Source organism: Amborella trichopoda, chromosome 5 (genome assembly GCF_054954075.1).
Source record: "Amborella trichopoda isolate Santa Cruz 75 chromosome 5, AtrichopodaSantaCruz75HAP2 v2.0, whole genome shotgun sequence".
In the NCBI taxonomy this organism is placed as follows: domain Eukaryota; kingdom Viridiplantae; phylum Streptophyta; class Magnoliopsida; order Amborellales; family Amborellaceae; genus Amborella; species Amborella trichopoda.
Genome location: NC_142340.1, coordinates 41,677,783 through 41,695,378, shown reverse-complemented (window position 1 = coordinate 41,695,378; position 17,596 = coordinate 41,677,783). Strand labels below are relative to the sequence as shown.

General features: G+C 34.1%; 1 protein-coding gene across 1 annotated transcript; it reads right to left on the bottom strand.

The window, feature by feature from the left end:
- Positions 1-9,775: 9,775 nt before the first annotated feature.
- On the bottom strand, positions 9,776-16,569 carry LOC18424994 (integral membrane protein (Protein of unknown function DUF92, transmembrane)). Its single transcript, XM_006829551.4, has 5 exons — positions 16,100-16,569; positions 15,908-16,021; positions 12,424-12,646; positions 11,040-11,279; positions 9,776-10,137 (listed from the first exon to the last, which is right to left on the bottom strand). Exons 1-5 carry the CDS (start codon positions 16,252-16,254, stop codon positions 10,006-10,008), a joined length of 864 nt encoding a protein of 287 aa, XP_006829614.2. The 5' UTR covers positions 16,255-16,569; the 3' UTR covers positions 9,776-10,005.
- Positions 16,570-17,596: the final 1,027 nt, after the last annotated feature.

Here is a 17,596-nt window from a genome sequence, read left to right as displayed (position 1 = left end):
GAAGAAGAGCTCACCAATAGTCTAGAGAGAAACAATTTCGATCAATTCTCATTGCATGAAACCTTAAAAGGGTTTATAAATAAATACAAATTTAGTGTACACCACATTATTTCTATACAAATATACAAATAACAATAAAGGATAATTGAAAATTATACATTTTATTTTTGTATACATATTATTATGTAATACATAAGTCGAAAGAGAAAAAAATAAAAAAAGCAAAAAAAACTAAATTGAAAATAGGAGAAAATACACAGAATTAAAATAAATGAATAACGTAAAGTGTTTTAAGTATTACTTTAACAATTTTAAACTTTACATTCTTCTCACAATTTGATGGAACATGTACTGACTTTTATATTACGTATGCACGGGTGAACTATTTGGGACAGATGGATGTGATCAGATATTTCAAGAATTTAAACATAATAGAACTGATGTTTCTACTATTAGTTTGGGGGCCCTCTACATTTATCAGGTGTAATCCTTCAAACTCTATTATTAGTATATCCAGATCACTGAAGAATTAAAGCATCCGTGATTTTTTAAGACTTACTTTCTTTTTCCTCTTTGATATATCACAATCAACATTCATGTCTTTTGATAACGAAATCGAACCTAATCTATGTACGTTATTTTGTATATGCTACTAAAAAGTCAGACAATATAATTAAACGAGCAATGATCCAATGCAACGGTTGTATCATAATATAATGAAACGACATTTCTAGAAAATCTTGTTTGTGGTATTTGTATGACCTCAAATTTGGCACATACGTTCTCTTCATCTCAATAATCAATTCACCCCCAAAGAAAAAGAAAAAAAAGCTCAATTTGAATCCAGGATATGGTCGAAATAAGTCCCTTTCAAAAACGAATCTAGTCCATTCATTTTGTGAATTTCAAGATCTTAGCCTTTATAAACGTAAAATCATTTTTTTTTCCTTTTTAACATTGTTCATTTAATGATAATAAAGTCATCCAAAAAAATTGGGAACAAAAAAATCCTTCTAAGGCTTAGATCTAAGCATCTCACCAAAATGAACGGCCTATGTTAATTAGCCTAAAAATGGCCATAAGATGGTTTTTAAAAGTTGTTCCATCATATTACTATACAACAGTTGCATAAAATCACTGCCCTAATTAAACAAGGCAGTGATTTCATGCAACGGTTGTATAATAATATAATGCAACAATCTTTAAAAACAATGTTAGGATCATTTGTTTAATCCAAGTTTTAAAATATATACATTTTTCATCCTAATAAACAATCACGAAAAGAAAAATTCGAAAACACAACCTAGAAAATGTTTTTTTAGCCAAACTAACATAGGCCGCCCATTTTGATAAGACGCTTAGATCTAGGCCTTAGAAGGATTTTTTCTTTCTTTTCCATCTTTTTATATGGCTTTATTATCATTAGATGAATAATGTTAAAAAGGAAAAAAATGATTTTGAGTTTCTAAAGACTAAGATATTGAAATTCACCAAATGACTGGTCCAGATTCGTTGTTGGAGGGGAATCATTTTGACCATACCTAGGATTCAATTTGAACTATTTTTTTTTTTTTTTGAGATTGATGATTGAGATGAAGAGAGTATATGTGCAAACTTTTAGGTCATACAAATACCACAATAGTTTTCTAGAAGTGTGGTTGCATTATACTATGATACATCCTTTGCATTAGATCACTACCCAATTAAACAAGCTGTTTCTTTCCTTTTTCTTTTATTTCTCTTTGATAAGTAGGCACAAGATTCCAACCAAGAAGTGGGAATTTGAGTGAGAGATCCATAGCACAACAATAATTACCTGAAATTTGAAGCACAATTCACATGTGCCAAAACCCTAAGGAAAAGAACTTGTAGAAAGAAAAAGAAGCAAAAAGAAATCACTTCTGCAATTATTTCTTTTACACAAAGTCATAGGCATAAAAATATGACACATAGGATCTTTCTTTGACACAAAGACATAGGCATAAAAATATGACACATAGGATAAGACTAATGTAGCTTCTGAATTGGAAAAATAATTTGAAAAGTGGGCAAGATATATCAAGTGTGCCAACTAAAGAATTTATAGAAGTGCTCTTAAAACAATAAAACTACCCCAAAAAAAAGACAAGGAAATGAAAAGAACACGAGAAGAATTCCAAGAAAGAAAATTGAAGCAAAGAAGATAACAAAAACCCCTATAAAAGATCGAACCGGAATGGTTAACTGGGGCCGGAAACGGTTCAACCAGATTTGTGCTTAAAGGTATTTTTTATTTTTTAAAAAAAGGTGGGAAAATGCCAAAATATTTTCAAATCTACGTCAAAATGATAAAACAAACATTTAAAAATACAGTCCAAACAAAATCTCTTATTTTTTAGAATTTTATTTACAATTTTAATTTTGTTTCTTGAATACCCAGCCGATCCCCAAAATCGGAACCGATCAGTAGATCTAATTTAACTAGGCTAACTGGGCGGTTAGAATTTGAATCGCCTGATTTTTTCTATAGTGACCAATGTAAGAAAAATCAAACTGGAATGGTTAAACCAGTCGGTTCAACCGGCCTATCCAAACAAGTCTCGGGAGTCAAAAAAATGTTAAAAAAATATAAAAGATATAAAATAAAATATAAAAAGTATATTTTAAAAAATGATTAAACAAATCAGGTCCAAATGAAGTTGAAAATTAATGAAAAATAGATTTCCAAGAATCCATTTGTGCCTAGGGCTATTTTTGAAACTTTTTTAAAAAAGATGGGAAAATGCCAAAATATTTTCAAATCTTTTCCAAAATGATAAAAAAAAAATTTAAAAATACATTCTAAACAAAATCCCTTAATTTTAAGGATTTTATATAAATTTTAAATTTTTTTCAAAAAATATTTTCTAATTTTTTATATCTATCTAGCAAAAGTTCAAATTTATGTCCTTTTAGAGAGAGAAAAATAAAGAGTTATGCTATCCTTAGAGAGACAATAATTCATGACAAAAGGAATAATATGAAGCATTTGAATAGAATTGTCTATTCAGCACTGGGTTTTGTTGGGTGGATTGATCATGTGTGATCTCCTTTCAAAATACATCTTGAGAGATCCAAAATAAAATTGCACAGTTAGATGAATTTGAAATTTAAATTTTAAAGGATACGATTTTAAACTCTATTTTCTCTTCTTTTTTTTGGGACTGTATTTCTAATTATCTTATAATAATTCACTTTTAATGCTAATTCCCTTATCTCCTAAATTCATGAGCATGGTAGTTTAGATTTTTAGCCTGTGAAACTTTAGCTCCAAATCCCATCATTCTATTAGCAACCCTTAGATCCTTCATATTAAACTCAGAACTTAACATAGGCTTGAGAGCTGTTATGTCATATGCATTCTTGGCAGCGATGAGCATGTCATCAACATAAAGCATCAAGAGAATAATGGAATTATCATAAAAAACTTTAAAATAAATACAACAATCAAACTCACTTTTTGAATAGCCAATCCATATCATGAAAGAGTTGAAATGCTTGTACCACTGCCTGGGAGATTGCTTAAGACCATAAAGCGATCTCTTGAGTAAGCAAACTTAATCTTCCTTTCCATGCACCTTGAAGCCTTCAGGTTGCTCCATAAAGATTTGTTCCTCTAGATCACCATGAAGAAACGTTGTCTTCACATCAAGCTGTTCTAGTTCCAAATCAAACATGGCTACTAAAGCAAATAATAGCGTTATTGAAGTGTGCTTGACACCGGAGAGAATATTTCATTGTAATCCACTCCCTCCTTCTGAGCGTAGACCCTTGCTACGAGCCTAGCCTTGAATATCTCACATTCTTTTTCTATTGTTGCCTCTTTCTTCCAAAAGATCCACTTGCACCCAATCACTTTCCTTCTCTTGGGCCTCTTGACAAGCTCTCAAGTCTTGTTCTTTTTCAGAGACTTCATCTCCTTCATCAAGGTTGTCATCCATTTATCCCTTTGTGCATCACTTAGAGCATCTTTGAAGGAATTGATTTCCCCAGTACCAACAGTTAGAGCAAAGGCTACCATATCTTCAAAGCCATATCTTACAGGGGCTTTGTGAACACGCTTCTTTCTGCCTTTTTTCAGACTATAGGGTTCACCATGTGATTGCCGCTGTTCTGATATGCTGCTAGGTGATTCTTCATCTTTTGGTGTTTCAGACTCTTCTAGCTCCACCTATACTATCGATCTTTCTCCATCACTTTCATCTACTTGTACTTTGTCATCTTGTATGTTGATTGACTTCACCATATGAGATTCATCAAACACAACATCCCTGCTAAGCACAATCTTATATGAAGTAGGATCTCAAAGCTTGAATCTCTTCACTCCCTTCTCAAAACCAAGAAAAATGCATTGCCTAGACCTAGAGTCTAATTTGGAATGTTGCTCACTTTGTACATGGACATAGGCTAGACATCCGAAGATCCTCAGTATAGAGAAATCTATCGGCTTTCTTGTCGACATTTCCACTAGAATTTTGCAATCAATCCCTGTAGATGGAGACCTGTTAACGATGAAACAGGCCATGTTAATTGCTTCTGCCCAGAAATGTTTCTTCAAATCTGCATTCAATATCATACTGCGAGCTCTTTCCAGAAGAGTCATGTTCATCATCTCAGCCACACCAGTTTATTGAAGAATTTCTGGTGTGGTAAAGTGATGTACAATCTCCTCTTCTTTACAAAATTCTTGAAATTCTCTAAACTTATACTCCCCTCCATTATCTGATCTCAAGCATTTCGGTTTCTTTCTTGTCTTCTTTTCTACCTCTGCTTTCCATTGTTTAAATTTCCTGAATGCTTCACTTTTGTGTTTCATGAAGTAGACCCAAACCTTTCTTGAGTAATCGTCAATGAAGGTAATGAAGTATTTTGCCCCACCCTTAGATTTTATTAGTGAAGGCCCTCATACATCAGTGTGTACATAATCTAGTATATCCTTGCTCGTATGAACTGCAGTTCTGAATCTAATCTTGCACTGTTTACTAAAAACACAGTACTTACAGAAATCCAATTTACAGGCTCTAACACCCTTCAACAATTTACTTTTATGAAGTTCCATCATATCTCGTTTACTCATATGCCCTAAACGAATATGCTACAATTTTGTGTCATCTGTGCTGGACTGTACATATGTGGTTACATAAGCTCTACCTGTAACTATATTCCCTATCAACTTGTACAGGTTCCCAACTATCTGACCTTTCATGACAACTATAGATCCCTTACTAACCTTGAGAACTCCATATGTTGTTGTATAGTTGCAGCCATTCGAGTCAAGAGCCTCCACGGATATTAAGTTTTTTTTTAATTGTGGGATATGCCTCACGTCTGATAAGATTCATACTATCCCATCAAATATCTTGATTTTGATAGTTCATATTCCAATGATTTTGCATACCGCATCATTTTCCATTAGAACAGACCCACCACTATATGATTTGTAGGTTTCGAACTATGTTCTATTTGGACATATATGAAAAGAACAACCAGAATCTAAAATTTAAGAATCAGTATATTGATTCTGACTTGAAGATATAGAGAGAAGATCTCCATCATCTCCATCAGAGCTATCGGTCACGCTAGCTTCATCAGATGTTTTTTCTATTTCTATCATTTTTATATCCTCCTTTCTTTTCGGCAGTCTCTCTTCATATGACCTTCCTTTTTGTTGTAATAGCAAATAAACTTGCCATTCCCCTTCGATTTTGACCGACTTCTGCTTCCAGACCTCCTTTGATTTGATTTGGCCCTTTCACGACTCTCTTTGTGTTTTCCAAAGAAACATTCTCCTTGAGATTTAATATTGCTAGTCTTCCTCCTTTTCTCGTTTGACATAAGAGTAGCAGTGACTTCGTCCTCAAGAGTCTCATTCCCGTACAGTAGAGTCATAACCACGTAATCATGTGAAGCTAATAGAAGTAGGGCCTTGTCCTCATCCTCGATTTCGACCTCAAGGCTTGTTAACTGGCTTATGATCTGGTTGAACTCGTTGAGATGTTCAAACAAATCCGTGCCTTCTTCTATCTGAAGAGAATACAACTGCTTCTTCAAGAACAACTTGTTCATCAGAGATTTTGTCATATAGATACTCTCTAGTTTTGTCCAAACCTCCGGAGCAGTTTTGAGATCCACGACATAACGCAATGCATCATCTGAGAGATTCAGACGAATCGCACTTACGTCCTTTTCCACCATCTCTTGCCACTCTTCATCGTCTATCTTTGACGGTTTCTTTGATTTCCCTAGCAAAGCTTTAGCTAGACCTTGCTGTATCAGAAGATCATTCATCCTTTGTCACCAAAGAGTGAAGTTGTTCTTTCCATTGAACCTCTCAATGTCATACTTAACGCTTGAGCCATTTCCTGTAATCGTGGTAGCAAACCCAAGAACACGGAATAAGCTTGTAGGCTCTGATACCAATTTGTAGAAACGAAAAGAAGAAACAAAGACAAAAGAAAGAAACAACCAACCACCACGAAAAGATATACGTGGTTCGGCAACGTGCCTATGTCCAAGGGAGATGAGAGCTTCTTTACTAACAATGGATAATAGGGTTACTATAGCCCTCTTCCTCACGTATCTCTGTTCTCTTTGATTACAAAGCAATCTGAGTCCCACCTTCGGCCTTCCAGAGTTGACCTTTTGACTCTACCTTGATAGATCTATTTCTTCAGAATACAAGACATCAATCCTCAACACCCCCTTCCCACCACCCCCACAAAAAAAAAAAAAAACAAACAGTTGTAGAACATGATCTCTAACCAACTGGTCTTTGTTATGTATCAAGACTCCAAAACTAACAATTTGAGGATTAGAGGGTTGCAAGCTAATCTTGTTTTGACAACCACTTCGCAATCGATTATGTATTGTCCAATATTTGTATTTCTATGTGGTTAGGTGACAATGTTCTCTATTGGACCCTAAAAAAAAAAAAAAATGAATCTTTGCAATTCCCTTTATTGTAATTTGGACTTGCATGCTTTAAAAACCAAAGAAAGAAAATAATAAAAATAATAATAAAGGAGTATGTTAACCAGAACAATATGTTACTTGCAGATCATGGTCTTAGTAAACAAATCGGTTCTTCTTTGTTACTCTGTGGTAAAATTCTACTGCATGTGGTAACCTGATGAAGATTAATGAGTGATTTGAAGAGATTTTCTTCACTCAGCCTGCGCATGAAAAACTGGCTGAAAACAATTTCAATATAAATAATGCTAAAATTCTTACAATTGACAGGTGTGATTGTGTGAACAAAGCAGATGTCCGTATCTCAATAAATTGTTGTGGAGAAGCAGGTTTTTGCTGTAGGGCCTGGATATGCAGCATGCCCATGATACATACTTTGATCCAAGTCATAATAACTTTGATCTAACTGGTTTACTTTTACAGTTTTGTCACAGTTTTTTTTCTATTTCCCAATTTGGTGAAGTCTATTATATTGAAAACAACCGATCTATTTATATGATTCACACTATCACAGGTATTGGTCATGGGGTTACACCCCAATTTGTTGGAAGATATCTGTCCATGTTTAGATGAGGAAGTGAGGGAAGTAGAACAACTTATAACATATCAAAAAACTATTTGAAAATGATGGACTGTGTATCAGCATCCAATGGGTGAAACAATATGAACAGGATGATATTCATCAATTTTTTGATTTATTTGTTCCTATGGAATTGAAATCCACAGATGTTTAGCATATTTCATCTGTAAAAGTTCCAAATAGCATGTAAGTTGCTTGATGCAATAGTACAATGTGACAACTAAGAAAATATATTTTCAAGTGGTTCCTCACAATCCAAGCATTTACAAGAAAGCAGGAGAGAGACAATAAAGAAAGGCCACATTTGCTTTGGACAATAGCAACTAGGCATCACAAAAAACACACTATTGGACACTCCATAAAGTGTCATGCATCTTTAGAGGGTCGACTCACCTGCCCATGTCCACCAAGTATTGTGGATGGTCAGACCCTCGGACATGCGTGTCCATGTTTCATTGCTCACATTCGAATAGGGGAAAACAAACGACTTGGCAAATTAGAATTTAAAATCTAAAATATTTATATTGATAAAAGTTTAAAATCTAAAATAATTGTATTAATAAAAATAAAGTATAAAATCGAGCAAACATTCACAGCTAAGCTTTAAGTAATCTATGTTTAATCTATTTTCTAGATTTATAATTGTGGCCATCGAGATTATCAACAGATTTATTCCTTTTTTTGGAACATTGAGGCATTCAATATCAATTTTGAAGATGTAACTTTTGAAAGGAGACTATAATTGAATAGAGAATTACCAGAACACAATGCTGTTTCAAAATTCTAATTAGAACGCATATTTTCAATGATTGTGTGCTGTGAGGAAGGAGAAAGATCTCGAATAATGTTCCTTTCATTCATCATCTAATATGCCCTAGCAAATGCTATTTAATATCCCCTAGCAGCCACTGATTAAGGATGGTGAAAGCAATGTTTTCTTAATCATCTCGACTAAAAATGGCCTGGGAACTTGGCAGTAGTACTGTCGAGCCCCAAGGTGAGGTATTTGATTCCATTGTCACCAAATGGTACCCAAATACCCACTGATTTACCAAGTTTGGGAAAAGTGTTGGGGTCGTAATGGTAGCACCCCACACCCTAATCACCACATTATGGTTTCCATTTCCATCACTAACACCACCCCATTAATACTTTCAAAAAGCTAACTCCTAATCTACTTGAAAATACGGGTAGGAGTATGTCTTCCCCACTGAATTACGAAGAAAAAGAAAAGAAAACCTCGGCCTAGAACTCAACCCTGAGTAATCTACACCATGTAAAATTGTTAAACACAAAAAAAAGGTAAAAAAATTTGTTAAAGATAAGTCAGAATTAAAAGTAGTAATCGAAATCATTAAAATACTATAAAAAATGAAAAACATATTATTTAAAATTTTCAGCTATATCATTAATATTTTTCTAAAAAAATCAGGATTATTCGATAAAAAAAGTTCCAAAATCATCCTCAAAATCATCAAATCATCTAAAAACACATTTTAAATATCTCTATTTTTAAATTTTAAAATATTTTGCGAGTTGCCTCGGAGATCACAACACCCAAGACCGAGTTGATGTACCACAACTCAGTCAACCAAGCACCGCAACGACCACCTAACATGGAAAGGCACATCTTTTACTTACATATGTTTTTGAAGCTTGAGATGAGCCTCCTTTTTGAAGGATTCTCTCACTAGACATAATGACACAAAAGGTGGTTAAAAGCAGCTTAGAAAGAAGTTCCTATTCATGAAAGTTGGAAAAAGGCTACTTTCAACTTGACAAAAAAAAGCGAAAAATTCAAACTATTTACCATTGAAGTGCTTTCAATAAAAAGAGAGTACTTCAATTAAAATCTCTTGTACCAATTTTGGAACCCAGAATAAGTTATTTATGATGTTTAACGCATAAGAGGCCCAATTCAAATGACAAAACTCAAGACATTTATTCGGCAATAAAATGTCATTTTTCTATCACAATATCTTTGTTGTACCGAGGTTTGTAACTCAGAACAAGAGGACGACTAGGGCCCACTACAGTAGGAAAAATAATAAAGATACACCTGCTTGTTCAAAGTTCTAAACCGAGAACTAGAACATCTTGTGCATTTTTTAACAAAATGATACAGGTGGTACTTGGGTGAAAAATCTTATTAGGGCAACAAACTTTGTTGAGAATTCATTGATCTAAGTAAGATGATAGCAAGAAGCATCAAGAATAGGTTCCATGCATATTTTTCAAGTTTCATATGTGGTTCTTTTCAATTTGACAATAAGGAATAATCCATGAAATGAGAAAAAAAGAGGTTTGTGTCAAAAGACAAGTAAGGGTACAATGGGGTCAGCAGCACTTTAGATGTGATTCATTTATTTTTGACGTTTGAAAAGAGGTGCCTACCGATTCAACTGAAAGAATATAAGGAGAAGAAGAAGAGGTTTCTCTCAAAAGACATACAAAAATAAAATGGCAGTGACGAAGGTGGTTAAAACCACTGAGACAAAATTGACGCCATTGTTGTCAAGGATGGCACTGCCTGAGATCCGCTTCACTGTAGGCCCCTTTTTTCCGACAACCTGCCGATATATAGAAGTACAAAATCAGTATTAGGGGACATCCAACTTACCTTGAAGAAACAATAAAAGATTCAATTTAGCCTTGTAGTTTTGACGAAATCTGTCTCTCTCTCTCTCAAACATGCACACACACAGACATATTATCCCACTCGAGCTTCCAATGTATAAAACAAACCATGGCTACACTAGGAACCCTTTTCGAGGACACAGGGATTTCAACCAGCTAGCCTTTCATGCCAGTTTAGTATACCATCTTTGAGAAGGGATGAGAAGGTCTTGCCTACATTATTTGTGTTAGTCACGACTTCTACATAATCATTTCCATGTTATGAATAGTTTACCATCTGCTACCTCTTTATTTTCATTAATATCCATAACCCTTTTAATAAAATTTAAAACTAATTATGTCTGTAATTTACCTTTGAGTGAACCACTAAGGCTCTTTAGTAGACTAACTCAAAATCAGAGACAAATCCTTAGTTGGGAACCACTAATTTCGACCTGCACTAGTGGGTCACGAGTGTACTACCCCCATATGGAGAATCCTACGAATAGTTAACCTGATGCCAAACACCTGTGTGAGTGCACATTCGTGAGTGCGAGTGCATGTGCATGTGTGGCGTGTATGTCTATGTGTTTGTGTGAGTGTGCTTGAGAGTATATTATACCCCAATGTACCAAGGAAAAATGGAAAATGATAGTCCTCGACTCATCACTGTCCAATGAAATAACGGATTGTGAAAGAGAGATAATCTGACCCACTAGATGATCACAATGGTGGATACCACTCTCCATCACCGTCCACCATTTCATTTGACTGGATGGACTATGGTTTTGTATGTTCTATTGGGTTATAGTATGCCATCCTTCATATAGAAGGAAATAAAGTTATGGTTTCTTACCTTCTTCCGGACTTGGCAGATGCCACTGTATTGCACAGTTGCGCCCAAAACAGAATCAATTAGGCTTCCAAAGACTCCTGCTAATAAAGAGAGAGGTATTACGAGGAGTGGCTTTAGACCTCTGTAATCACCTGTGAAGAATCCAACCAAAAGATAGGTTAGGCCAATCACACAGCCTGCTGCTGCCGCTGCAAGGAGTCCTGTTGTCGTCACAGCACCATTAGTACCCTTTGGGACACTCTGGATACAACAAATGACGAAAATATGAGAGAGCGAGAACAAAGACAATTTCCACAAAATAAACATCAGTCTTTCAATTGTTTTTGAAAGCAGCAACTTCAGAATCAACAAACTCTCATTCAGCCAATAAGTCAACTAATTCCCATTATTCATCTACAATGATAGTGAATTTCATTTATAAAAAAATCAATATAGATGAGCATCAAGTTCCCTTTTAATTACTTTACTGCTTCCCAACTCATTTGACAAATGGAGATCTAAATGTGTGATGATCTTATTGAAATTTATACAACTTGAAATAGATTTTATAGGAAGTGTGCACCTCTAGTTTTCACTAGAGCTGGTTTTGAGGTCATATAAGCTATAAAGGTGTATGATACACATGATAATTTTAACCATTTAGAATGCAGTTTTAACATTTGGTTGTTGCATAAATGCATAATATAAGTTACAAAGGTGTATGATACACATGATAACTATATCCATTTAAAATGCAGTTTTAATGTTTGCTTTTTGCATATCCATATCTGATTATTAATGGAATTAATGAACTATATCCATTTAAAGTGCAGTTTTAATGTTTGTTTCTTGCATATCCATACCTTCTATCGACTATCTCCGACATTCAAAGGCCTACACATAAACAAGCATATATACATGTGTGTGTGTCTCTCTCTGTGTGGTGTGTGTGGGTATATAAACTTTTCTTGATATAATCTCTAAACAACCAATAAATACTCTTTCATGCACTATTTCTCTTCTATAATTGCTACAAACTAGAAACAATCTAAACATTATAGAATAATATCGGAAAATAGTGAAGCATTAACAAGATTTTCTCAATCAGTCACCATGATAAATGCGCTGTCAAGTTTAATTAAAAACACTTGCTAGACCTCCATTTAAAATGATTTTAAAGAACAAGTAACTAGTGGTATTGAGTGCACCTAAAATGAGTATACTAAGAAACACTGTTACAAGGGTCTAAGTGGTCTTGGGGTTTTCAACTCAATTGATTAGAACTCAGTTTCAAGTGTGCAAACAGGTCTTAAGGTATTTAGTCACAATTTTATTGAGAACCCAATTTTCAATGATCTTAGAAATCCATTGCCCAATGTATAATACATAACATCAGATGCCATACCTTGAAGGTTGTGATAAGTCGAGGCTGAGATTCACTAAGCATCCCAACTTCAGACGACCATGTATCTCCATTGCAGCAGGCATAGTGACCAATGATCCCACCAATCAAACATTTTACAAGTGGGGATCCCTCTGAACTTAGAGTAGGTTCTTCCCATCCTGTCAAATGCCCTACGAACAATACCAAAGCCGACGCAATGCCACTATTTGCAAGTACCTGAACCCTGATGAGGAAATGAGCTGGTGTATCAGACTGGCAAAAAGCCCACGCCACTAAGAAAACTACGAGCAAAAAATAATAGGAAAATATACCCATATTAGAATTAACTAATGCATAGGGAAAGTATATTATAATGCAGGGGACATGGAAAGACCAGTCATTTGGATGATCACCGTCCATTGAAATGATGGATGGTGATGCTAAGAGACGGGGGCTCACCATTTGGCCGTGTCCTGTTTTGGCCATCCAAGTTTCTCTCCAATGCTGTCAATCATTACAACTAAGGGAGAAACCATAGTTTCTCCACAATCTATTGATAGTTTTCTTTTCTTTTCTTTTCATTTATTTATTTATTTATGTTAACTTACTTTCATATTGTCTAAAATTTGAGAAACAATCATCCATTGGTTGCAAAGTACATCATACTCCAAGATACACCACATGTCTCAACTGAGATATGGTTGGGGTTTAACTGTATCCTCGTGAATGCCCTTGTGGCCTCACTCTAATGTATCTGTTATCATTCAATCGAGGAAATGGAGCCTTCAAGTATTGTATACTATAAACATGGCATGCTTTCCCCTTTTTCACCTTTATTCGTTGCTTGCCTTTTAGCTTTTATAATTGTGAAGAGCATTTTAGGTATAACATCCAAATGATTGGAAAAAATAGTTTATAAAGATGCAGAATGGAGTATGTGGGTCTGATAAGTAGCCCCTCACATATTCATTTACAAGTAAAAACATATCTACAATACATAAGCAAAAAAAGAAAATGAAAATAAAAGCAAGAAAACTAAATTGAAAATACGAGAAAATACAAAGAATTAAAAATAAATAAATAACATAAAGTATGTTACAAATTTTACAATTTTAAACTTTGCATTCCTCTCACAATTTTATAGAATATATATATATATATATATATATATATATATATATATATATATATATATATATATATATCGGAAAAGATCCTGTCAGCCCACGGGCTGACAGCTACAGTGTCAGCAGCCCAGATTGAATCTGGGCCCAATCCAATGGTCACGATGCCATTTCGTATTTGAATTTTTTATTATTTTTATACAAATCCAAATCAATAGAAATTTTGAACGTCTATTCTTAAAAAATAGTAGAATCTAATAAAAATATTAAACAATAATATGAAAAATATAAATTGATCAAAATACCCCTGAAACTTTTTGGGGGTATTTTGGTCAATTTATATTTTACAAATTATTTTTTTATATTTTTATTAGGTGCGCCTTAATGAGTAAAATGTACTCCTAAATTTTTAAGTGATTTGAATTTGTACAAAAAAAATGAAAATTTAAATACGAAATAAAGTCGTGACTATCAGATCGGCCCAGATTCAATCTAGGTCATGGGCCGACACTGTAGCAGTCAGCCCGTGGGTTGACAACATCCATTCCATATATATATATATATATATATAGGGCAAATATATATATGTCTGCGTTTACTTATGGAAAAAGTTTATATAAGGTTGCAACCTTAAAATGTAGAATTACATATGCACCTAAAAACTCCATTAGAAAATGTTGTTTTAATGATGAAAATCCCTCTAATTGGTCATCTCGACATCGAGATATATGAATAGGAAAAAATAAATTTTTTGAGTCCCAAAACTAGTACATCTTGCAACACATTATCTAGACCGTTCATTTTCAAGATTTTCATATGTTTATAGATCTGCTTCATTTTAACAATTTTTGGAGTTTAAAATTTTATAATTAGATATGAAAATAGATTTCAAGATAATCCTAAGAATTTTTTACACCAAAATTATGTGTTCTGATAAAATTTAAAGGTGCACCTTAACTGGATTGTTTAAGGTTTTAACCTTATAAAAACCACACCCTTTAATTATATATGTACGAATGCACAAATGTTCTATTTGTGCATATATGCATGGATATGTGAACTGTATCCTAGGGACAAATGGATGTGATCAAATATTTCAAGAATCTAAACAGAATGGAACTGATGTTTCTACTATTAGTTAGGGGGCCTCTACATTTATTAGGTGCAATCCTTCAAACTCTATATTATTATTATTAGATCCAGCTAACTGAAGAATTCAAGCATTCGTGATTGTTTAAGAGATACTTTTTGTTTTCCTTTTTGATAGATCACAATTAATATTCATGTCTTCTGAGAAAGAAACTTGAACCTACTCTGTATATGTATATGCTACTAATGAGTCACAGAGTATAATTAAACAAACTTTTTCTTTCCTTTCTCTTCTGTTTCTCTTTTATCAATAGGCATAAGATTCCGACCAAGAAATAGGAATTTTAGTGAGAGATCCATAGCACTATGCTAAATACAATATTACCTGAAATTTGAAGCACAATTCAAATGTGCCAATACCAGAAGGAAAAGAACTTCAGAAAGAAAAAGAAGCAAAAAGAAATCACTTCTGAACTATTTTCTTTTACACATACATAGGCATAATATTATGATAAATACGATCAGACTAATATAGCTTTTGAATTGAAAAAGGAACTTGAACCTTGCGCATGATATATCAAGTATGCCAGCTAAAGAATTTATAGAAGTGCTCTTAAAACAAGAAAACTACCTCAAAAAAAAAGAGAAGGAAATGAAAAAGACACAAGAAGAATTCCAAGTAGTGAAAACTGAAGCAAAGAAGATAACAAAACACGAATAAACAAAAAACATATAAAAGAACCATGAAAAATAGCCAGAAAAGGAACAGAACCACTATACAAGAGAAAAAGAGAGTAAAAAACTCTGCAGCACTTGAAATTGGAGAGAGATGTAAAAGAACCACGAAAAACAGCCAGAAGAGAAAATAATTATATAAAAAAAGGGAACAAGAAAGTAAAAGACAGCAATTGAAATGAGAGAGAGTGGGGGTAAAGCTACCTACATAAAAAAATTGTCTCTCTTCTAAACCAAATAATTAATCTTCTATAATTACTCATTCTCCATTAATTTTCTTCATTGAAAGCGGCTTCAGAAAGTTACACACGAATTCAAATCCCTAACATCTTTTAGGAAAGTTACACAGGAATTCAAATCTCTAACATCTTTTACGCTAGAAATTATTGCCAGAAATTCAAGAATTCATTAAAATCACTTCAAATCCAAGCCTTCCTTCTCCCACAGAAAAATACAGTACGCTAAAAACTAACTGCTTAAATAGAAATCCACAGAAAAATACATGGAAGCTAAAAACTAACAAATTAAATAAAAAGTACAGGGACATTAAAGCTAACCAGTTACGTTGACCTCCCTCTTTGAAATCAGCATCAATACTCCGTTTCTTTTCCTCTCCAAGCTTTGTAAGAAGTGAGGAAGTGAAGAAGAAAACCAGTAAAAGAGCCCCAAATCTTCAAAGAAAGAGAGAGCAACAGTGTCAAAAAAAAAGAAAAAGATAAAAACAAAGAGGAAAAAGTAACGAATGGCACCTGTAACTAGTTGCTAGGTGTATAGACATCACAATGAACCCTATGATTGCCGCGGAGCAGTCGAGAGACTTGCGTCTCAAAGCTCTAATGGCGATTGCAGCTGATAACATCACAGACACAAAAACTCTCAAACCTAATGGCGTCATCTCTCTCATTCAATAGCTTCACATGTGCAAAGATTATTGAAGTCTCTTAGCTCTTTCTTTCTCCTCTTTCTCACTCTTATCCTCTCACGCCAAACTTCCTGGCTCTTCTTTCTCTCTGGCTCTTCTTTCTCTCTTACAATCTTCTTGCAGAGAACTCTGATATTTACAGTTTCTTTTCCTCAATATTCGGCCTCTTTCTCAATCCTCTTCGGCCTCTTTCTCAATCCTCTCCATCTCAACTCTCTCTCTACTTTCTCTCTCTTACACAGTATTATGCACTGCTGGTTTGAGACCCGTTCTGGTTTTAAAAATGCAACGACGCCAGATTCGAGCAATATTGAAATGGCCAAAAAGACCGGGGTAAGGTTTCCATACGGATGCGTCCTTACCCGTAGCGGTCAAGTTGAAGCAACCCTTACCAACAAATATTTCTTATGAGATTGTCTAATAATATTTAACCATCCAAATATTTCTTCTAAGATTGTCTAATAATATTTTTTTTAAGTACCCTTTAAATCCCCACCTCATAAATGTCTATTTTAATTTTATTTATTTATTTATTTTTAATATATTTTGAATCACAAAATCAAGTCGATCCGGACTCAATCCAGCGTTCCAACACGGATCTAAAAGTCAACAATCCGCCCCATCTATCAATCCAACGATCTAATACGGATCTAAAGGTCAATAATCCGCCCCACCTATCCAGGTCTTGAAATGCTTAGGAATGGAGCTCGAATTGTAGTGGTAGTACTACCTGAACCCCACTTAAAGATCTTGAGTTCCATTCTCACGAACAAATTAAATAAAATTGATTATTTTCAAAAATGGATAATGACTCGCCATCCCTGCTTACTTAACCAAAAAACAATTTCTTGAAACACTATAAAACCTTTATGAGGATACACTTCAATGTTATCAAATTCGCAACGGCGCAGCCTCATATGCCAAAGCCTTCGAATTTTAAGCATAAACCGAAAAAAAGCGAAGCGTAGTGTTGTCGCTTCCTCCAATGTTATCAAATTCACAACGGTGCTCTCTCAGAGGCCAAAGCTTTCGAATTTTAGGCATAAAACCGCTTCGATCAGATTCGGACTGCTTCGGTCAAATTCAAATATGCTTCAGGCCTACTTCGGGTATGCATTGGCCAATAAATAAATAGTTATATAAATGTATTTCTTTTATTTTTTATTTAAATTTTTTCTATTATGTGTATTTAGTTTATATATAAATATCTAATTTATTTATACTAAATTAAAAAAAAAATTCCGAAATCTTCTCTCAAATCGTCTGAATATCGAATTGCTTCATTTTTCTCACCAAACCAAAAAACAATCTCAAGCCAATATCA